This window comes from Salmo salar, chromosome ssa01 (assembly GCF_905237065.1).
Source record: "Salmo salar chromosome ssa01, Ssal_v3.1, whole genome shotgun sequence".
Taxonomy (NCBI): Eukaryota; Metazoa; Chordata; class Actinopteri; order Salmoniformes; family Salmonidae; genus Salmo; species Salmo salar.
The window spans coordinates 9,600,305-9,624,088 of NC_059442.1; the positions used below are offsets into that span (position 1 = coordinate 9,600,305).

Sequence of the window (23,784 nt, forward strand, 5' to 3'; positions counted from 1 at the left end):
TGTATATAGCCTCTACATTGACTCTGTACCAGTAACCCCTGTATATAGCCTCCACAATGACTCTGTACCAGTACTCCCTGTATATAGCCTCCACATTGACTCTGTACCAGTACCCCCTGTATATAACCTCCACATTGACTCTGTACCGGTACCCCCTGTATATAACCTCCACATTGACTCTGTACCAGTACCCCCTGTATATAGCCTCCACATTGACTCTGTACCAGTTCCCCCTGTATATAGCCTCCACATTGACTCTGTACCAGTAACCCCTGTATATAGCCTCCACATTGACTCTGTACCAGTACCCCCTGTATATAGCCTCCACATTGACTCTGTACCAGTAACCCCTGTATATAGCCTCCACATTGACTCTGTACCAGTACCCCCTGTATATAACCTCCACATTGACTCTGTACCAGTACCCCCTGTATATAGCCTCCACATTGACTCTGTACCGGTACCCCCTGTATATAGCCTCCACATTGACACTGTACCAGTACCCCCTATATATAGTCTCCACATTGACTCTGTACCGGTACCCCCTGTATATAACCTCCACATTGACTCTGTACCAGTACCCCCTGTATATAGTATCCACATTGACTCTGTACCGGTACCCCCTGTATTTAGCCTCCACATTGACTCTGTACCGGTACCCCCTGTATATAGCCTCGCTACTGTTATTTTATTGTTGCTCTTTAGTTATTTGTTATTTTTCTATGTTTTACTTCAGTTTATTTTATTCAATTCTTTCTTAACACTTACTTTTCTTAAAACTGCATTGTTGGTTAAGGACTTGTCAGTCAGCATTTCACTGTGAGGTCTACACCTGTTGTATTCGGCGCATGTGACAAATATAATTTGATTTGATACCATGGGTTTGACAAAACATTTCTTTTTACTGCTCTAATTACATTGGTAACCAGTTTATAATAGCAATAAAGCACCTAGGGGGTTTGTGATATATGCCCAATATACCACGATTCTGAGTTGCGTTGTGCCTAAGAACAGCCCTTAGTCATGGTATATTGGCCATATACCACACCCCCTCGTGCCATATTGCTTAAATATACTCAGCCTAAGGACTGTTCTTTCGCATGACGTAATGCGGAGTGCCTGGATACAGCCCTTAGCCGTGGTATATTGGCCATATACCACAAACCCCCAAGGTGCCTTATTGCTATTATAAGCCCGTTACCAACATAAATATACAGTAACAGTAAAAAAGAAATTGTGTCATACCTGTGGTATATTGTCTGATTTACACACCGCTGGAATGCTGTTTCAGCCAATTAGCATTCAGGCCCCAAACTACCCTGTTTATTATGTGAGATAATGACCACATTTTGATCTGCTTCATAGTATGATAGTTTTGTGTGGCCAACAAAACTGTTTAAAAATATTTCTGCAAAAATTGTATTTTCATAGATATACAGGTAACTGACAAAATAATGGAAACACTTGAGTAAATGAAGGATACAAAGTATATTGAAAGCAGGTGCTTAATTAAGTTAATTAAGCGATTAACATCCCATCATGCTTAGTGTCATGTATAAAAAATGCTGGGCAGGCCATTATTTTTGCTAGCCCCCTTTAGGATGACAATGCCCCCACCCACAGGGCATTAGTAGTCACTGAATGGTTTGATGAGCATGAAATTATGTAAACCATATTCCATGGCCGTCTCAATCACCATATTTCAACCCAATTGAACACTTATGGGAGATTCTGGAGCGGCGCCTGAGACAGACAGTGCTTTCCACCATCATCAACAAAACACTAAATTATGTAATTTCTTATGGAAAAATGGTGTCGCATCGCTCCAATACAGTTCCAGACACTTGTAGAATCTATGCCAAGGTGCATTGAAGCTGTTCTGGCTGGTGGTGGCCCAACGCCCTATTAAGACACTTTATGTTGGTGTTTCCTTTATTTTGGCAGTTATCTTCTACCAATGACTACAGTGACTAAGCTCAGAAATATATTGTTTTGTCATGGATCCGTGCTCGTTCAGGTGCAGCTGTCAGCTACATTGGTGCCAACCTCATCCCACCTGATTTACAAATGTTTTGTTGGTTGACTTCTCAGCGATAGGGACTCTATCTCAATAGTACTTTCTTGATTACTCTCTCCTGACGTCCTTCTCAGAATGAATTAGAGGATGAGGTCAAAGGGGAGGAAATTGATATTTCAGATACATCCTTCGCTTTCAGTGCTCTGGCCCATGCGCCATAAGGTGCTTCCTCATTCAAACTCCAACTACATGTAATTATGGTCAATTATTGTAGTGGTTGAGGACTTATGTGCCTGCCGCAACAGCCAGCTCTCCTGTGGCATCTTGTTCCCCAGAACCACCGGGATGTCGCCCAGGGTGGAGAAGGTGTTCACACGGTGCAGTCGGTGGGATGTCATGAAGCTGCTGCTGTTCCCCCTTGGTCCTCGACCCCCCTCTCCTCTGTGACGAGGGAAGAGGTCACGATGACACAGGCAGGACAGGAACTTGTCGTGGAGCGACGCGTAGATAAATGGGTTGTAGCATGCCGAGCTCATAGCTAACAGGTGGCATGACACTTGGATAACGTTGACGTGGCTCTTGCCCAGGATGGTGAAGTCAGTATCCAGGTCGCGGATGAGATTGACCACCTGAAGAGGGAGCCAGGAGAAGGCGAAGCAGAGCACCGACACAAGGAGGAGGCAGAACGTCTTTCTTCTCTTTCGCCCCCAGTTAATTTGATTGGAGACAGGACCCGCCGCCATCAAACCAGAAATGTTCCTTTGTCTCAAGTGGTAGGAGATAGCGAGGTAGGATGCAGATACAGCGGCGAGTGGCACAAAGTAAGAGAAGAGCAGGACAAAGCAGGAGTAGACAAGGCGTCCCCACTCCTGGCCATGCCAGAACTCCTCACAGATGACCATGTGGAGACCGGTGGTGCTCAGGTCCAGGTAGCCAGTGTGGAGAGCTGTGGGAGTGGAAAACGCAAGGCTACACAACCAGATGACAGCCACCAAACCCCAGCAGAACTGGCAACCCACCCGCCTGCGAATGGGATAGGCCACAACGACGTACCGGTCCACTGCAATGGCTGTGAGGGACAAGACGGCTGCGAAAACCGTCGCCGACTGCATCAAGGTGACAAAGTGGCACATGAAGCGTCCGAAGAGCCACCCTCGCTTGTCGAAGGCATAGGAGGCCGTCAGGGGCACGCAGAAGATGCACATGACCAAATCGACTAGCGCCAAGTTGCCGATCAGGAAGTTGGTGGTGTTGTGTCTCTTCTTGTTGAGGCCGATGAGGAAGAGCAGCAGGAGGTTGCCAGAGCAGGCGACCAGGATCACCATGGAGTAGAGAGGGATGAATAGGGGCTTCAGGTCAAATAGGAGATCCAACCCAGTGAAGGAGGAGGAGGATGATGTGGAGTAGGCAGGGAGAGATGTGTTCTCTACCCAAGAGCAGTTCAGAGAAAACTCCCTGTTGTCCATCCCTGTAACACACAACAGAACAGGGAATACATCAGAGAAACCAACATCAGAGAAACCAACATCAGAGAAACCAACATCAGAGAAACCAACATCAGGGAAAACAACATCAGGGAAACCAACATCAGGGAAAACAACATCAGGGAAAACAACATCAGGGAAAACAACATCAGGGAAAACAACATCAGGGAAAACATCATCAGGGAAAACAACATCAGGGAAAACAACATCAGGGAAAACAACATCAGGGAAAACAACATCAGAGAAACCAACATCAGGGAAAACAACTTCAGGGAAAACAACATCAGGGAAAACAACATCAGGGAAAACATCATCAGGGAAAACAACATCAGAGAAACCAACATCAGAGAAACCAACATCAGAGAAACCAACATCAGGGAAAACAACATCAGGGAAAACAACATCAGGGAAAACAACTTCAGGGAAAACAACATCAGGGAAAACAACATCAGGGAAAACATCATCAGGGAAAACAACATCATGGAAAACAATATCAGGGAAAACAACATCAGGGAAAACATCATCAGGGAAAACATCATCAGGGCTAAATCGTACTACAATGAAGCAATGCAGGGCAGTAAAAAGAGAAACCAAAAGGTGATGTTGCATTTTACACTTGAATTAATGTTAAGGGGTACTTTGGCTGTCAAATCGCATATTATCAATGGTGTAATTGTGATATCTCATTCATTGTCTATTTCATCACCTCATCATAGTCTCTCATAGCATGGAAAAGTTCTGAATAATGATATTTAAAAGGCTAATTATCATATTCCATATTCAACAACACCTACTGAAATATCAGTCAGGATAACCTTTGAAATGAACTATGCCTCCTCAACACTTTGCCTCTCATTTGCAGGCTATGTGATTAGTCTATAGTTGAAATGTGAAATGATTGAGACTTGTTGGTATTCAGAGACTTTTTCTGAATAGAGGTTATTTGCATTTTCTACATTTTAGCAGACACTTTTATCCAGAGCAATTAGGGTTAAGGGCCTTGCTCAATGGCACCTCGGCAGATTATTTTACCTGTCGGCACCGGCATTTGAACCAGCAACTTTTCGGTTACTGGCCTAACGCTGTTAACCGCTAGGCTACCTGCTGCCCCATTTGGATTGACCTGAGCTGACAATGAGGGTCACTTTGCCCTGGACAATATCAGTCTTATGTAGTAATACATTCAGAACTGTGCATTCTACATTTCCCCCTCTATCCTTTGCTATTGTTGGGGAGAGAGAACATGCCAGCCATTACAAAAAATAAACATGTTTCATTCAAAAGGCCACAGCTACATTCAATTTAATGTTGGGTGGGTGGGGGGGACGGGACAGGACAGGACAGGACAAGTTCCAAATGGTATTAGCAAACGTTCTGAATCTGATCTGGACTATATTAAATAATACAGTTAAATCATATTCAGATTTGACACGGATAGGCCACAATGTGTGTATTTAGGTCATGGTTAAACAGATTCTCCAAATGACAATATGGGTATATAATAAACGTGGGAAAGCTCAATGTGCTCATGGATATGAGTCAAAATGTATTTCTGAGCTTTTGGTGCAGAGAAAACATGAGTCTGAGGTGACTGGGTTCTGTGTGGATCACAGCTGGACCTTGGTGTGAACTGGACCATGGGTAAACTTGAAGAAAATTCATCATGTTTGCCTAATCCATTTTCAACAAGACAGACAGAGACATATATCAGATAAGTCCTTTACATAATAAATGCATCTTTGAGGAGAACCAAATCATTCATGATTTTATAAATATCAGGGCTGTACGGGACTCAAGAGTACGATATCTCAGGAAAATGTATCAAGAATGAATTAATGAATCAATGAAGAGATGGATGGATGAATGAATAAATGGTTGGATGAATGAATGGTTTAATTAGTGAAGAGATGGATGAATGAATAAATGGTTGGATGAATGAATGGTTTAATTAATGAAGAGATGGATGGATGAATAAATGCTTGGATGAATGAATGGTTTAATTAATGAAGAGATGGATGGATGAATAAATGCTTGGATGAATGAATGGTTTAATTAATGAAGAGATGGATGGATGAATAAATGCTTGGATGAATGAATGGTTTAATTAGTGAAGAGATGGATGGATGAATAAATGGTTGGATGAATGAATGGATTAATTAGTGAAGAGATGGATGGATGAATAAATGGTTGGATGAATGAATGAATGGTTTAATTAGTGAAGAGATGGATGGATGAATAAATGGTTGGATGAATGACTGGTTTAATTAATGAAGAGATGGATGGATGAATAAATGGTTGGATGAATGAATGGTTTAATTAATGAAGAGATGGATGGATGAATAAATGGTTGGATGAATGAATGGTTTAATTAGTGAAGAGATGGATGGATGAATAAATGGTTGGATGAATAAATGGTTTAATTAGTGAAGAGATGGATGGATGAATGAATAAATGGTCAGATGAATGAATGGTTTAATTAATGAAGAGATGGATGGATGAATAAATGGTTTAATTAATTAAGTTTTAGACCAGTAGCTCTTTCATGACTAGTTACTGTCCATGCATACTTGTCTACTAACATAGCCACTTCTAGGAAGACTGTATAAATCATAAAGTCGGTGCCTTTGGCTATAGTTATTGTTCCATTGTGGAAAAATGTTAATGCTCACTCACCTGACTAATAAATTGGCTTAAATTTCAAACATTTAAATCAGTTGACATGCAAACAAGATGTTTTCTGTATCATACTGTATAGTGGTCTTGTATCAAATCAACTAGTCTATGGTCATAGTTTGAAATAAATGTATTCCAGAATGTATATCATTTACTAAAAAAAGTAATAATTATATTACGCAAAAGCATGCACACTTAATGCCAAAGAAAATCATAATTTAACTTATTTTACAATCCACGTTTTAAATATCCTATATTCTTTAATTTCCCTTTGGAAGCAGCATTTCTATAAATATATAACAAAAACACATTGAATACATATTTACCTTTTTTTTGTAGTTGAACTACTTCAACAGAGATCGAAGAGAGATTCCTCAAAGCAACTCTTGTGAGAAGGATATCTGCCCAGCTCCCTCCGTCAATCTGTCTCCCTTCAAGTAGTCCACCTTTTCACTGCTGCATCTGAATAAGAAGCAATCTGACTGCTGGGGGGGACCTCCACAGCCGTATGATTTCATTCGCTCGAGTCGCCACTGCTGACTATTATCAAATGAACTACATAAGGAAGTTGATATAATTCTGAATGTCACTCACTACTAGTTCTCAGTCAACATATTATTTGGCTGTGCGGATTTATTTACCTCTAGGTTATTTTGTGGATCACAATGCTGCCATCTATGGGTGGCTATACAGTAGAGGAAATACAGTAGAGGAAATACAGTAGAGGATATACAGTAGAGGATATACAGTAGAGGATATACAGTAGAGGATATACAGTAGAGGAAATACAGTAGAGGATATACAGTAGAGGATATACAGTAGAGGAAATACAGTAGAGGATATACAGTAGAGGAAATACAGTAGAGAATATACAGTAGAGGCTATACAGTAGAGGATATACATTAGAGGAAATACAGTAGAGGAAATAAAGTAGAGGAAATACAGTAGATAATACACAGTAGAGGCTATACAGTAGAGTCTATACAGTAGAGGCTATACTGTAGAGGATATACAGTAGAGGCTATACAGTAGAGGATATACTGTAGAGGATATACAGTAGAGGCTATACAGTAGAGGCTATACAGTAGAGGCTAGACAGTAGAGGATATAGAGTAGAGGCTATACAGTAGAGGATATACAGTAGAGGCTATACAGTAGAGGATATACATTAGAGGAAATACAGTAGAGGAAATAAAGTAGAGGAAATACAGTAGATAATACACAGTAGAGGCTATACAGTAGAGTCTATACAGTAGATGCTATACAGTAGAGGCTATACAGTAGAGGCTATACAGTAGAGGCTATACAGTAGAGGATATAGAGTAGAGGCTATACAGTAGAGGATATACAGTAGATGCTGTACAGTAGGGGTGGCTATACAGTAGAGGCTATACATTAGAGCATATACATTAGAGGATATACATTAGAGCCTATACATTAAAGCCTACATACTAGATCCTATACAGTAGAGGATAAACATTAGAGCCTATACATTAGAGCCTACACATTAGAGCCTATACATTAGAGGCTATACATTAGAGCCTATACAGTAGAGGCTATACATTAGAGCCTATACAGTAGAGGCTATACATTAGAGCCTATACATTAGAGCCTACACATTAGAGCCTATACAGTAGAGGCTATACATTAGAGCCTATACAGTAGAGGATATACATTAGAGCCTATACAGTAGAGGATATACATTAGAGCCTATACATTAGAGCCTACACAGTAGAGACTATACAGTAGAGGCTATACATTAGAGCCTATACAGTAGAGCCTATACATTAGAGCCTATACATTAGAGCCTATACAGTAGAGGCTATACATTAGAGCCTATACAGTAGAGGATATACAGTAGAGAATATACAGTAGAGGATATACAGTAGAGGATATACATTAGAGCCTATACAGTAGAGGATATACATTAGAGCCTATACAGTAGAGGATATACAGTAGAGCCTATACAGTAGAGGACATACAGTAGAGGATATACATTAGAGCCTATACAGTAGAGGATATACAGTAGAGGATATACATTTGAGCCTATACATTAGAGCCTACACATTAGAGGACATACAGAGAGGATATACAGTAGAGGCTATACATTAGATGCTATACAGTAAAGGCCATACAGTATCATAGTCCATGTCCAGTGATTTTTGGGAGTATTTTCTGAACTTGAAAGAAAGACAGGTAGAGAAATACTTTTTTCAAGTTCATTAGCTTTGTTTTAAAAGCTTCCATCATAAAAATGAATCTGTCATCCAACTATCAGAATCTAAAATATCTAGCACAGTACATCACACATGATAATGAATCATACATGGTAATGAATCGTAGTATATTTATCATACATGGTAATGAATGTAGTATATTTATCATACATGGTAATGAATGTAGTATATTTATCATACATGGTAATGAATGTAGTATATTTATCATACATGATAATGAATGTAGTATATTTATCATACATGGTAATGAATGTAGTATATTTATCATACATGGTAATGAATGTAGTATATTTATCATACATGGTAATGAATGTAGTATATTTATCATACATGGTCATGAACGTAGTATAATTATCATACGTGGTAATAATGAAAGTATATATTTATCATGCATCTAATGAATGTAGTATATTTACCATACATGGTAATGAATGTAGTATATTTATCATACATGGTAATGAATGTAGTATATTTACCATACATTACAATGAACGTAGTATATTTACCATACACATGGTGATGAACATATAGTAGCTACATTTATAATGATTTCATCTGAGCTATTAATACTCTTGATTGGACTGGTATCTTAAAAGCAGTGACAAAGCTCGTTACAACATTATAGACCAACATGGTGTAGTAGCCCTAACAAAATGCAACCGGTGTGGTTTCAGGATATTACCCCAACAATGAACTGCTTTTTATTTGAACCATATCATAAAATCAACAACATTTGATAGGAGTAACATGACAAACACTGGACCGTTCCAATATTTGCAACGATATGTCACCGAATTCATTCTCCTCAATAATAAAGACAAATACACATAACCTAATAATGACAGTACAGGAAATCCAATCATGTTTCTGTCCAGGAATAACACATGATAACGTATAAAAAATGTCTGCAGTGAACAGGTATCTATTTCTCAGGTATGGGACTCTTGTCCTCTTTAGGGTTCTGAGTGGCTGCCTCTGGTCCGCTCTGTGATTGGTCCGTGGAGGTCTGCTCTCGGCTCAGTGACGGCAGGAGGAGACACTCCAGCTCCTCAGCGCTGAGGGCCACTTTCTCAGGTACCAGCCAACGCTTTAGATGCTCCAGGGTACTGTGAAGGGAAGTTATCACACATCCTATCAATACACAACGAGGCAAGGTTGATAACAGAACAATGAGTGGACCTGTAAGAAATTTCACAACGTCAGCCTACAACGCTGCTCAGTGATAGTGAGTTTATAGACTTACTTCTGCCTGTACAACAAATGATGCTCTTCTACTCACCTCTGATCTAGCTCGTCCTCCTGAAAGAGTTCCGAGCTCTGAGTGTCGTGCAACAATCTATCCCAGCATTCTGTTTTGGCCTGAGATAGGGAGCGCAGCATCTCCCTGGACGTCACCTCAGTACACTGGCCCTTTATTCTCTTCAGACGGTTCTCTGAAAGACAGGATTTATAATGAACTTCAATAGTATGCTAAGTAATATGGGACCTTGATTTCTGGCTTTCTCACAATCATTCCAAATAGCCAAGTCAAAAAATTTGACTTTGCAGTGTGTTGCCAGGGGAGACTAGGATTAACAGTAAAACCTGTGTTTGGATACTTTCCCAATTCATTATCTTTCTGGACATAACATGTTCTGCATGAACTATAGCTTACACCTATCAAATCAAATCAAATGATTTGTCACATGCACCGAATACAACCGGTGTAGACCTTACCGTGAAATGCTTACTTACAAGCCCTTAACCAACAACGCAGTTCCAGAGATAAGAAAATATTTACCAAACAAACTAAAGTAAAAAATTATAAAAAGTAACAATAAAATAACAATAAGGAGGCTATATACAGGGGGGTACCGGTACAGAGTCAATGTGGAGACTATATACAGGGGGTACCGGTACAGAGTCAATGTGGAGACTATATACAGGGGGTACCGGTACAGAGTCAATGTGGAGACTATATACAGGGGGTACCGGTACAGAGTCAATGTGGAGACTATATACAGGGGGTACCGGTACAGAGTCAATGTGGAGACTATATACAGGGGGTACCGGTACAGAGTCAATGTGGAGACTATATACAGGGGGTACTGGTACAGAGTCAATGTGGAGACTATATACAGGGGGTACCGGTACAGAGTCAATGTAGAGGCTATATACAGGGGGTACCGGTTCAGAGTCAATGTGGAGGCTATATACAGGGAGTACTGGTACAGAGTCAATGTGGAGACTATATACAGGGGGTACCGGTACAGAGTCAATGTGGAGACTATATACAGGGAGTACCGGTACAGAGTCAATGTAGAGGCTATATACAAGGGGTACCGGTACAGAGTCAATGTGGAGACTATATACAGGGGGTACTGGTACAGAGTCAATGTGGAGACTATATACAGGGGGTACTGGTACAGAGTCAATGTGGAGACTATATACAGGGAGTACCGGTACAGAGTCAATGTAGAGGCTATATACAGGGGGTACTGGTACAGAGTCAATGTGGAGACTATATACAGGGAGTACTGGTACAGAGTCAATGTGGAGGCTATATACAGGGAGTACCGGTACAGAGTCAATGTGGAGGCTATATACAGGGGGTACCGGTACAGAGTCAATGTGGAGACTATATACAGGGAGTACTGGTACAGAGTCAATGTGGAGGCTATATACAGGGAGTACTGGTACAGAGTCAATGTGGAGGCTATATACAGGGGGTACTGGTACAGAGTCAATGTGGAGGCTATATACAGGGGGTACTGGTACAGAGTCAATGTGGAGGCTATATACAGGGGATACCGGTACAGAGTCAATGTGGAGGCTATATACAGGGGGTACCGGTACAGAGTCAATGTGGAGGCTATATACAGGGGGTACCGGTACAGGGGTCAATGTGGAGGCTATATACAGGGGGTACTGGTACAGAGTCAATGTGGAGGCTATATACAGGGGGTACTGGTACAGAGTCAATCCAACATCAAGAATGGAAAGAAGGCTGACCCTCTTAACTATAGTAAAGCAGTGATGGTCACCAACACTGGTCCTAGGTAGCTGTTGGGTATACATTGTTCCATACTAGCAAGGACCAGGGTTGATGGCTAGGGCTGTTACGGTGACTCTATTATCACCACACCTGCAGTCATGACTAGGGCTGTTACGGTGACTCTATTATCACCACACCTGCAGTCATGACTAGGGCTGTTACGGTGACTATATTATCACCACACCTGCAGTCATGACTAGGGCTGTTACGGTGACTCTATTATCACCACACCTGCAGTCATGACTAGGGATGATACGGTGACTCTATTATCACCACACCTGCAGTCATGACTAGGGCTGTTACGGTGACTCTATTATCACCACACCTGCAGTCATGACTAGGGCTGTTACAGTGACTATATTATCGCCACACCTGCAGTCATGACTAGGGCTGTTACGGTGACTCTATTATCACCACACCTGCAGTCATGACTAGGGCTGTTACGGTGACTCTATTATCACCACACCTGCAGTCATGACTAGGGCTGTTACGGTGACTCTATTATCACCACACCTGCAGTCATGACTAGGGCTGTTACGGTGACTCTATTATCACCACACCTGCAGTCATGACTAGGGATGATACGGTGACTCTGTTATCACCACACCTGCAGTCATGAGTCATGACTAGGGCTGTTACGGTGACTCTATTACCGCCACACCTGCAGTCATGACTAGGGCTGTTACGGTGACTCTATTACCGCCACACCTGCAGTCATGACTAGGGCTGTTACGGTGACTCTATTATCACCACACCTGCAGTCATGACTAGGGCTGTTACGGTGACTCTATTATCACCACACCTGCAGTCATGACTAGGGCTGTTACGGTGACTCTATTACCGCCACACCTGCAGTCATGACTAGGGCTGTTACGGTGACTCTATTACCGCCACACCTGCAGTCATGACTAGGGCTGTTACGGTGACTCTATTATCACCACACCTGCAGTCATGACTAAGGCTGTTACGGTGACTCTATTATCACCACACCTGCAGTCATGACTAGGGCTGTTACGGTGACTCTATTATCGCCACGGCTGCAGTAAAATTCTACATGACAGTTGAGTCACGGTAATCTCATTTTATGCATTTTGGACATGCATTAGTAGTACTCGCAGACGATCATCAGGGCGCTAATGGCCTGGTTACTCAGGGCTCTATTGTCCTGCTAACCACTCTGACATTAGTGGAAAACATGGTACTTCTGGATGTTGCTTCAAAGCCTAACAACGAATTGGTCAGGTCTTTCTAAGGTGATGATTCATTCAAAACTCCCATATGCATATTAGAGATAATGCATAAACACAGGCCTTTATATGAGCCCAAGCCCCCCCAAAAACTGAATTAAAAATAATGATTGTGCCGTTATACAATACATAGCCAACCACATAATTACACATGGCAGAAAAACATTAAACAAAATACTGATTTAAGATCTTTGGTAAATAATTTGTCTAGCCTAAAATAAACTAATTGAGATTTAGTCTACAATTATAGTGCATTTGTGTTGGATTTTCCATAGCCTATCAATAGGTTTTTTATTAAATGTTTTTATTTAACCTTTACTTAACTAGGCAAGTCAGTTAAGAACCAATTCTTATTTACAATGACGGCCTAGGAACAGCGGGTTAACTGCCTTGTTCAGGGGGAGAATGACAGATTTGTACCTTGTCAGCTCGGGGATTTGATCTAGCAACCTTTCGGTTACTGGCCCAACGCTCTAACCACTAGGCTACCTGCTGTCCCATAATTAATAGACATTACCTTTAGCTACAGAATATCTCACCACTGTGAGTTTCCATCTCCTTCATTCCTTTCTCCAGCACGCAAAGAGATGGTCTGTCAACAGTTAAATGAAATACTTTGTTTCGTTGTGAAAACATGTTACTATCGATGTTCCCCAACAGATTTCACTTGGTTTCCCAAATGAAGCACGGGGTAGCTGCAGGAACAGGGAGAACCCATTGCACACAGAGTTTAGGTAGAACATTACATTTGGCGCAGCGAAATTACCGGAGTAGCCTACCCAACATGAGTGAAAAACTTATCGGCGGGAAAGCGGCCTCAATTTGCTATTCAGGTGCATATGGATGACATGTATTTCCCCCCTGCCCCTGTCCCTCCCCATTTGATAATGGGCCATTATAAATCATTATAAAATAAATGTTACATATTAATGAAGACAAGATTAAATTGAAAATAGTCTGATGGGTGAAAATATGATCACTTGATGAGAGAACAGGCTGTGCAGTCTGAGGCAAGGAACAGAGTGCATGCTTTTTTTTTGTGACCATCTCAAATCAACAGAAGCCCTATATAGTCGCATCAATAGCCCTATATAGTCGCATCAATAGCCCTATATAGTCACATCAATAGCCCTATATAGTCGCATCAAGAGCCCTATATAGTCGCATCAATAGCCCTATATAGTCGCATCAAGAGCCCTATATAGTCGCATCAAGAGCCCTATATAGTCGCATCAAGAGCCCTATATAGTCGCATCAATAGCCCTATATAGTCGCATCAATAGCCCTATATAGTCGCATCAATAGCCCTATATAGTCGCATCAAGAGCCCTATATAGTCGCATCAATAGCCCTATATAGTCGCATCAAGAGCCCTATATAGTCGCATCAAGAGCCCTATATAGTCACATCAAGAGCCCTATATAGTCACATCAAGAGCCCTATATAGTCACATCAAGAGCCCTATATAGTCGCATCATGCAGCCCATATATCTTTTGATTTCTAAGGCAGTCTAAAGTTGCCAAATAACTCTAAATCTAGTATATAGGACCTGTTTCAAATTATCACTTTTACGCTCAACATAGCCACTTCATATGCGCGCACTCTCGCTCCAGAATGGGAAAAATATTGATTATATTTTATTCAGCTAAATTCAAATATATTCTTATTATTATAAAATCCTATAATATAAAATAATGGCACAGGACTAATAAGCATATCTTGTCTGCTAAATTAACAAGCCTATGGCATGGTGCATAGCCAGATAACATACAGTAGGCCAACACATTTTCTGAAAAAATTCATAAAATCATATCATAATGTTTTGTTTAGACCAGACTAACATAAATAATGAATTCATTGTGATGGTGTGTATTCAATTGATTTATTATACTTTTTTAAATGTAGATGTTCCAAAGGTGCGCATCAGAAGCTTGTATGCTGCTTGTATGAGTAGAGGCTGGAGATGCTAAACATGTTTATGTTAATTAATGGTCAATTACCGTGAGACTGCCAGTCTTTTGCATGACAATAATGGGCTGACAAAATGTAATGACCGCCACAGCCCTATTGATGGCATCAACTGGGCCATAGATAAGGGTGAATCATAACAGAAGGTCGATATTAGATTGACTTTACCTAAACTAGCAATGTAGACATCCGAGTCTTCCATAGGTTCCCAGACGCTGTGAGAGGAGAAACTCATAGACGTGCCATTAGATTGTAGGTCACTGCCAACATGTGAAGGTTGGAATGAATCTTTGAACAGAGCAGCATTATCCTCTCCTTGGCCTTGATCTTCCTCCTGCACGTCAGGCAGGCTCCAGCACATCTCTGACCACAGATCTCTGCTGGACCGGGCCTTATGACTCTCAAAATCGTCAATCATTTTCATGTAGATACAGTGGTCTGTTGAGACAAGCATCATCAACAACATAGTCAGTGGTGTAAAGTACTTTAGTAAAAATACTTTAAAGTACTACTTAAGTCGTTTTTGGGGGGTATCTGTACATGACTTTACTATTTATATTTCTGCTAACTTTTACTTTACTACATTCCTAAAGAAAATAATGTACTTTTTACTCCATACATTTTCCCCTCGCACACAAAAGTACTCACTACATGTTTACAGGAAAATGGTCCAATTAACACTTGTAAAGAGAACATCCCTGGTCATCCCAACTGCCTCTGATCTGGCGGACTCACTAAACACAAATGCTTCATTTGTAAATGTCTGAGTGTTGGAGTGTGCCCCTGGCTATCAGTAAAAAATATATATATATATATAAAATTGTGCCGTCTGGTTTGCTTAATATAAGGAATTTGAAATGATTTATACTTTTGATACTTAATATATTTTAGAAATTCCATTTACCTTTGGTACTTAAGTTTTTACTCAAGTAGTATTTTACTGGGTGACTTTCACTTGAGTCATTTTCTATTAAGGTAGCTTTACTTTTACTCAAGTATGACAATTTAGTACTTTTTCTACCATGGAAAAAAAGGTTATTATGAACTACTAATAGCAAGCTCAATAATGAATTAAATTACAGCTAGCAAGAGCAATGCAATTAAGTTTGAAAGTACACCAAATCCAAGGTGTTGGTAAACTGTCCACCAAATTAGAAATGAGATAAACTGCAACAATGAATCAGAATGTTCCTATTTGTTAGCTAGGATATTACTTTGAGATGCAGCCAACTAGTTAATGTTAACGCCAATAATCCCCTTGTCATTGGAATTTCAAATTATAAATGGTAAACATTCACTCTGCTAGCTAAAGGTATTTATTGGTGTCTTACCTTCGACTTCAATAATTTAGAGCAGCTAAACCGTATTTTACCAGGTAGTATCTAGGACTTTACCTTGCTAACGTTAGCTAGCTAGCCTGCTGGAAGAATCCCTAACAAAATCCAAACAAGGCAATCCTTCTTTGGCGTGTTTTGAGTGATCTGACTAGATAAGGTAACTGCCTGTCAAGTCATTCTGAAGTTCTATGAATGCTCATTGGCTTTCATTTATGTAATCCCAATGTTATTGGTCAGCTCTGTGGGGACCAGGAAGTGTGTCCTACATGGTTGTCTCTAGTTACTAAAGCCACAAAGTCAAAATAGGTTAAATCGTTAAAAAAAAAATAGCTTTTTGGTCTTAATTCATGGTTAGGGTTAGGCATAAGGTTAGCAGTGTGGTTAGGGTTAGGTTTGACCGTCCTACAGCCAGAGATACATTTCTCTAATATCTCTGCTACAGCTGAGGCCAAATTAAATCATTATCGTCATCATCTTTATCTTCTTCTTCATTTTCTTCTTCATCTTCTTCTTCTTATTTTTCTCCTTCAAGGTTTATTGGCAGACTACACCCCAAAAGGTGAATTACCGCAACCTACTGTGCGGGATGAAAACAAAAAGATCGCAACAATAAGGTTATCAGTGTGGTTAGGTTTGTCTGGCCTACAGCCATATATGCTTTTCTCTAATATCTATGCTACAGCTGATGCCAAATGAAATCATCATCATCACCATCTTCTTATTTTTCCATCTTCTTCTTCTTCTTCTTATTATTATTATAATAATAATAAGAAGAAGAAGAAGATGGAAAAATAAGAAGATGGTGATGATGATGATTTCATATATTATATATATATATATATATATATATATATATATATATATATATATATATATATATATATATATATATATTTTTTTTTCTCCTTCAAGGTTTATTGGCAGACTACACCCCAAAAGGTGAATTGCCGCCACCTACTGTGCGGGATGAAAACAAAAAGATCGCAAAATCCTTTTGCCTCCATATAGGAGATTCGATAGAACGTCCTGACTTTCACCACCTTGACTTCCTTCACCCTTACGGGGCATTTCAAGAACTCTGGATCATGATCCTCTACTCCACAATTGCAGCACTGACCTTCTTCACTCCAATCTTCAGTATACATCTTTCGTCTGCACACATTTGCAACATGGCCAAATTCTTTACACTTTTTACTTTGTAGCATTTTGGGGAGGAATGGTCTTACTCCGTACCGTCTGCTGAGGGGAGGACGGCTCATAATAATGGTGAATGGAATGGAAACCATGTGTTTAATGTGTATTTGATACCCTTCCACCAATTCCGCTCCAGCCATTTCCACAAGCCCGTCCTTCCCAATTAAGATGGCACCAATCTCCTGTGGTACCTTATAAATCCCTCCTGTGGTACCTTATATACCCCATCCTGTGGTACCTTATATACCCCTCCTGTGGTACCTTATATACCCCTCCTGTGGTACCTTATATACCCCTCTTGTGGTACTTCATATATCCCTCCTGTAGTACTTTATATACACCTCCTGTAGTACCTTATATACCCCTCCTGTAGTACCTTATATACCCCTCCTGTGGTACCTTATATACCCCTCCTGTGGTACTTTATATACCCCTCCTGTGGTACTTTATATACCCCTCCTGTGGTACTTTATATACCCCTCCTGTTTTACCTTATATACCCCTCCTGTAGTACCTTATTTACCCCTCCTGTGGTACCTTATATACCCCTCCTGTGGTACCTTATAAATCCCTCCTGTGGTACCTTATATACCCCTCCTGTGGTACCTTATATACCCCTCCTGTGGTACTTTATATACCCCTCCTGTGGTACTTTATATACCCCTCCTGTTTTACCTTATATACCCCTCCTGTTTTACCTTATATACCCCTCCTGTGGTACCTTATATACCCCTCCTGTTGTACCTTATATACCCCTCCTGTAGTACCTTATATACCCCTCCTGTAGTACCTTATATACCCCTCCTGTGGTACTTTATATACCCCTCCTGTGGTACTTTATATACCCCTCCTGTTTTACCTTATATACCCCTCCTGTAGTACCTTATATACCCCTCCTGTGGTACCTTATATACCCCTCCTGTTTTACCTTATATACCCCTCCTGTAGTACCTTATATACCCCTCCTGTTTTACCTTATATACCCCTCCTGTGGTACCTTATATATCTTTAAATTCATAGGGAGGTGTTCTTTGTATTAAAAAAAAGAACCAACAGACGTTCTTTCCTTTTTCCATTCTGGTCAGGTAACGGGTACTAACCACACCTGGGATTCTTTTCCTTAGGTATATAAACTCAACTTCCATCGACACCCCGGAGATGACTCCCCTATCAGGCGCCCTGCTCCAAAGTTGAGATTCCCAATGCACTCTCTTACTCAGAAATACAATTAATAAGAACAATCCTGCTCCTGGTCGCTTGAATTGACTCCACATTTCTCAGCACCTGTTTCACCTTCCTCGAGACCAGTGTCGGACTTTGTGATTTGGATGCCCCAGGCAAAATTGGCTATATTGTAAAAATTCATGAACACAATAATTTAGCTTTAGCTTAATTTAAGGTTAGGCATAAGGTTAGCAGTGTGGTTAAGGTAAGGTCTAGGTTTTTAATCAGATTTTAAGACGATCAATTGTATAAATGGGAGGGGGCGGTGGGAGGGGGGTAAGCCATAATTATGACTTGGTGGCCGGGATAACTAGTGAAGACCCCTTCCACTGCTGAAGCGGAAGGCCGACATCGGCAGATGGGGTGGATTGAGACGCAGCCCATGCAAAAAAACATATCTCTAGCTTAAACGGACGGATTTTGATTATGCCTTGAGGGGGGCGGTGGGGGGGGTAAGCCATAATTATGACTTGGTGGCCGGGATAACTAGTGAAGACCCCTTCCACTGCTGAAGCGGAAGGCCGACATCGGCAGATGGGGTGGATTGAGACGCAGCCCATGCAAAAAAACATATCTCTAGCTGAAACGGACGGATTTTGATTATGCCTTGAGCGGGTTATGGGGAGGGGTGGATACATAAAATAAAATTCCAAAAATGTATGCCCAGCTCACGAGGCCCCTTGATGATGTGAGGCCTGTGAGGCAATTGCCTCTTCTGCCTAATGGTAATGCCATGTTCAAAACAACTGGGAACTCTCCGACTTCCGATGTCAGCGCATTCAAGACAACTGGTCACTCTGGAAAAAAACGAGCACCGACTGGGAAAAATCGTTTTGAACGGTCATCCAACTGGGAATTCCAAGTCGGAAACTCAGACGACTTTCTGGAGCTCCGACATTACAACGTGAGGATCACTGGCATCATGATTTGACCAATTTTTTTTCAGAGTTGTCTTGAAAGCACCAAGACGTCATACCGATCTCCCAGATATTCATCCTTATCCAAAAAAAACATCCCAACCGGAAAACGAATACTTGTCTGCATTACACTTATCATATTCTTCAATTTTAGACAATTTCTATTTTGTTCCAGTCTTCGACTGTTTTCCATTCATCTTCTCCAACCTTACTCGACACGCTTCTTGTTTCAAACTCGACATCCAGTTCCATTTCCGCCATTGCGCAACCCAAATGAAATTTTGAAGATCAATGGTGGCTAGTACAAAGGTACATTTCCATAATTGGGAAAAGCTTTGCTACTCATATTAGTTCTACATTTGTAGCTTACTATAATACTACTTACATGTAGTATTTTACATATAGTATTTTAAACAACCCTTTTTGCTACATTTGCAATGTTTTCTGGCTAGCTAACATAACGTTTATTGTTATTACAGAGAATTATTACACCATTAAGGGCATTATGATGTGAGAGCATTATTACATCATTATAGCCATTATGATGTCAGATTATTATTATAGAGGGTTTGCAGTTGTGTCACAAATCACCTAGCAACCGCACCAGGCACCATGTTGGAAGACCAGAGTCAGTCTGTTGGCTGGCTGTGTTACCATGGAAGAGGGTGGAAGGATTAGCTAGTAGTTCCAGCTGTCAGAGAAGGGAGAGTAGGCTACTCTGGATAGAGCACGTACCTTTGAGGGAGGACATAATGAAAATATGTCCTCCCACAGTTCCAGTCCCTAGTGAGAAAAACTGAGGACAGAGAGATAAACCAACATAATATTAAGGGCTGTCTAATTTTAGTATAATGCAACCTGTTTCTTTGTGATGTTTTCTGTCCTCAGATACAAAGAGCCGTGAAACCCTGGTTACAGATGAAGAGGTCCTAATGAATGTCCCAAGAGAATATATACCTATGTTAGCAAATTTCGTGAACAAAAATACAGTTTAAAAGTCACACACAATGTATAAACGTATTACAACTGGAGCAGGCCAAGCCTGCTCGGTGTGCACGCTTCTGTTCCAGACAAATATACTGATAGCTCCGGACAAACATACTGATCTGATTCAACTCTTTGAAGGCCTGATGATTAGTTGACAAGTTGAATCGTGTGTGTTTGTCCGGGGCTACAATAAAACTGTAATGTTGGGGGACCGGAATTGGGAACCACTGGCCCACAGTATGATGGCATTAGACTTATCGGCATTTGCAATGCATCCCCTGACATTGTGCATCTGAGTCAGAGAATAGCTTTACTCACAAATTCTTTACATTGTTCAGCTATATGTTCTTAATTTAAAAACAATACCAGTAGACAATGTATGAGGCTAATTATTCTACTAGATTTTGTACATGCCTTGTGCTGACATGAACTTGTTTAACGCAAACTTTGTAATCTAGGTGGTGACATGTCTGGAAGGAGGAGAGGATGGGATCCTTAGCTTGAAACATACAACTACTACTACTACCAAAGTTCAATGCCAGATACTTTTCTCCCAGAAGGTCTGAGTGGCACTTGGAGGTGCCACTGTGATACTGAAGATGGTTTTCTTATGACTACTACAACAGTTACATTATCTATGCTAAATGTGTTTGAACTGTGAAAAGAAAGACAATAGTTAGGCTATAAGAAATATGCTTTATTCAACGTGGCAAAGCAGAGATGACAAAATACTTTTCATTTCACCCTGTCGTGTCTTTGGAATCATTAAAACGGAAGACATGTTTGTCAAATAACTCTCAGTAATTATTATTACGCGATTAAACTGATTAATCATGTAACTGTAATTAACTAGAAGGTCGGGGCACCAAGGAAAATATTCAGATTACAAAGTTATAATTTTCCTAATATAACTTTCAGATATTATAATATCTGATCGATTAGCCTCCTTTAATGATGTGTTAGTTTACCTCACGTCAATCTCATTCCAAACATCGTAAATTGTTGGTTATCTGCACGAACCCAGTCTTCACTATGAGTCATCCATACATCAATTGTCTTAAAATCATTTATGTACTAACTAAATAATTCACAGAAATGCAAAACAAACAGATATGTGTCACGTCCTGACCAGTATAAGGGGTTATTTGTTGTTGCAGTTTGGTCAGGACGTGGCAGGGGGTGTTTGTTTTATGTGGTTCGGGGTTTGTTGGGCTATGTACTATGTAAGAGGGGTGTTTGGTTAGAGTGTTTTGGGGTTTGTTGGGCTATGTTCTTGTTAGTTTATTTCTAGGTTAGTTATAGTCTTTCTATGTCTATGTTTAGTTAATGGGGTTGACCTTCAATTGGAAGCAGCTGCTCCTCGTTGCTTCTAATTGAAGGTCTTATTTAAGAGGGGTGTTTTTTCTATGGGATTTGTGGGTAGTTGTCTCCTGTTTAGTGTCTGAGCACCTGATAGGACTGTTAGTGGCGGTCGTTTGTTTTTGTATACGTGATTTGTTTGTTTTTTCCTTCTTTTTATTAAATAAAGAAGATGAGTATACACGTTCCCGCTGCACCTTGGTCCAGTCCTTACAACGCCCGTTACAATGTGGTTACAAGGAAATGATAGGAGAATGTGCCCTAGTGGGCTAAACCGGCATGGCGGCTTGTTACACAAAGAAAGGGGGTGGGCTTGAATGAAAGAGCGGGAAGACTGAGTAACAGAGAAAGCAGCTATGCCATCATAAATATATTATCGTATGCATTCTAAATTACCGCCCATTTGGAAAAGGAAAATGCAATAAATATTTACTCTGGGCTGCGCTTCGGTAGGTTGGTCGTAGATGCTGGCCGTGTTGGCCAACAGAGATCTTCCTGTCATCGGAAGAATGTCACTGGTGGTAAAATGGATACGTTGTATCTTCGTCGTGTGTTAGACTGGATACGTCGTCCGTCCTTTTCTACCCCACGTCTATAGCGGCCGCTGCTAACTCAACGGCCATGAAGTATCACTTCTGTAGTGAATGAGAGTTCAAAGTTCATACCATTCGCAACCAAAGCTCACGCTGAGGTTGGCTTAGTTCTGTATTTGACATGTGTGTCCTTTTAACGCAGAGGCTGCAGACCTCACGTACCCGGAACAGACTGGTTACGTTTTGTCACTGACTTATATAGTGGAGGGGAGAAGGGTGTGTTTCATCGTTTACAACCCCTGTCTCTTCACAGGGGCGGGTTACTAGTCCAACACTCTAACCACTAGGATACCCGCCACCCTAATATTACTGATATGCATGTCAATGTCTCCTGGCTCAAAGTGGAGGAGAGATTGACTTCATCACTACTTATATTTATGAGAGGTATTGCCATGTTGAATGAACCGAGCTGTCTGTTTGAACTACTGGCACACAGCTCCGACACCCATGCATACCCCAAAAGACATGCCACCAGAGGTCTCTTCACAGTCCCCAAGTCCAGAACAGACTATGGGGGGCACACAGTACTACATAGAGCCATGAATACATGGAACTCAATTCAAATCAAATTTATTTGTCACAGACACATGGTTAGCAGGTGTTAATGCAAGTGTAGCGAAATGCTTGTGCTTCTAGTTCCGACCATGCAGTAATATCTAACAAGTAATCTACCAATTCCACAACTACCTTATACTCACAAGTGTAAAGGAATGAATACGAATATGTACATAAAAATATATAAATGAGTGATGGACGAACGGCATAGGCAAGATGTAATAGATGGTATGGAGTACAGTATATACATATGAGATGAGTATTGTAGGGTATGAAAACATATAAAGCAGCATTGTTTAAGGTGGCTAGTGATACATTACATCAGGATGGCAAGATGCAGTAGATGGTATAGAGTACAGTATATACATATGAGATGAGTAATGTTGGTTATGAAAACATTATATAAAGTGGCATTGTTTAAAGTGGCTAGTGATACATCTAATTACATCAAGATGGCAAGATGCAGTAGATGGTATGGCGTACAGTATATACATATGAGATGAATAATGTAGGTTATGTAAACATTATCTAATATAAATAACATAAAGTGGCAAGTGATAAATTGATTACATCAATTTTCCCATTATTAAAGTGGCTTGAGTTGAGTCAGTATGTTGGCAGCAGCCACTCAATGTTAGTGATGGCTGTTTAACAGTATGATGGCCTTGAGATAGAAGCTGTTTTTCAGTCTCTCTGTTCCAGCTTTGATGCACCTGTACTGATGTTAGCGGGGTGAACAGGCAGTGGCTCGGGTGGTTGTTGTCCTTGATGATCTTTTTGGCCTTCCTGTGACATCGGATGGTGTAGGTGTTCTTGATGGCAGGTAGTTTGCACCCGGTGATGCGTTATGCAGACCTCACTACCCTCTGGAGAGCCTTCCGGTTATGGGCGGAGAAGCTGCCGTACCAGGCGGTGGTACAGCCCGACAGCCTGCGCCTTCTTCACCACGCTGTCTGT

At 40.8% G+C, this 23,784-nt stretch overlaps 2 protein-coding genes across 3 annotated transcripts; both read right to left on the minus strand.

Moving 5' to 3' along the window:
* Positions 1 to 1,004: 1,004 nt before the first annotated feature.
* Positions 1,005 to 6,729, minus strand: prlh2r (prolactin releasing hormone 2 receptor). The gene is made up of 2 exons (XM_014206465.2): positions 6,501 to 6,729; positions 1,005 to 3,485 (listed from the first exon to the last, which is right to left on the minus strand). The coding sequence occupies exon 2, from the start codon at positions 3,481 to 3,483 to the stop codon at positions 2,263 to 2,265; it is 1,221 nt and encodes a 406-aa protein (XP_014061940.1). The 5' UTR covers positions 3,484 to 3,485; positions 6,501 to 6,729; the 3' UTR covers positions 1,005 to 2,262.
* Positions 6,730 to 9,074: 2,345 nt separating this feature from the next.
* Positions 9,075 to 16,282, minus strand: LOC106608562 (coiled-coil domain-containing protein 32). 2 transcript variants are annotated; one of them, XM_014206576.2, is made up of 4 exons: positions 15,993 to 16,282; positions 14,830 to 15,099; positions 9,691 to 9,844; positions 9,075 to 9,517 (listed from the first exon to the last, which is right to left on the minus strand). In XM_014206576.2, exons 2-4 carry the CDS (start codon positions 15,083 to 15,085, stop codon positions 9,334 to 9,336), a joined length of 594 nt encoding a protein of 197 aa, XP_014062051.1. In that variant the 5' UTR covers positions 15,086 to 15,099; positions 15,993 to 16,282; the 3' UTR covers positions 9,075 to 9,333. The 2 variants fall into 2 exon arrangements, with proteins under 2 accessions (XP_014062051.1, XP_014062116.1); XM_014206641.2 differs by having other exon boundaries at positions 16,056 to 16,121.
* Between the last annotated feature and the right edge of the window lie 7,502 nt (positions 16,283 to 23,784).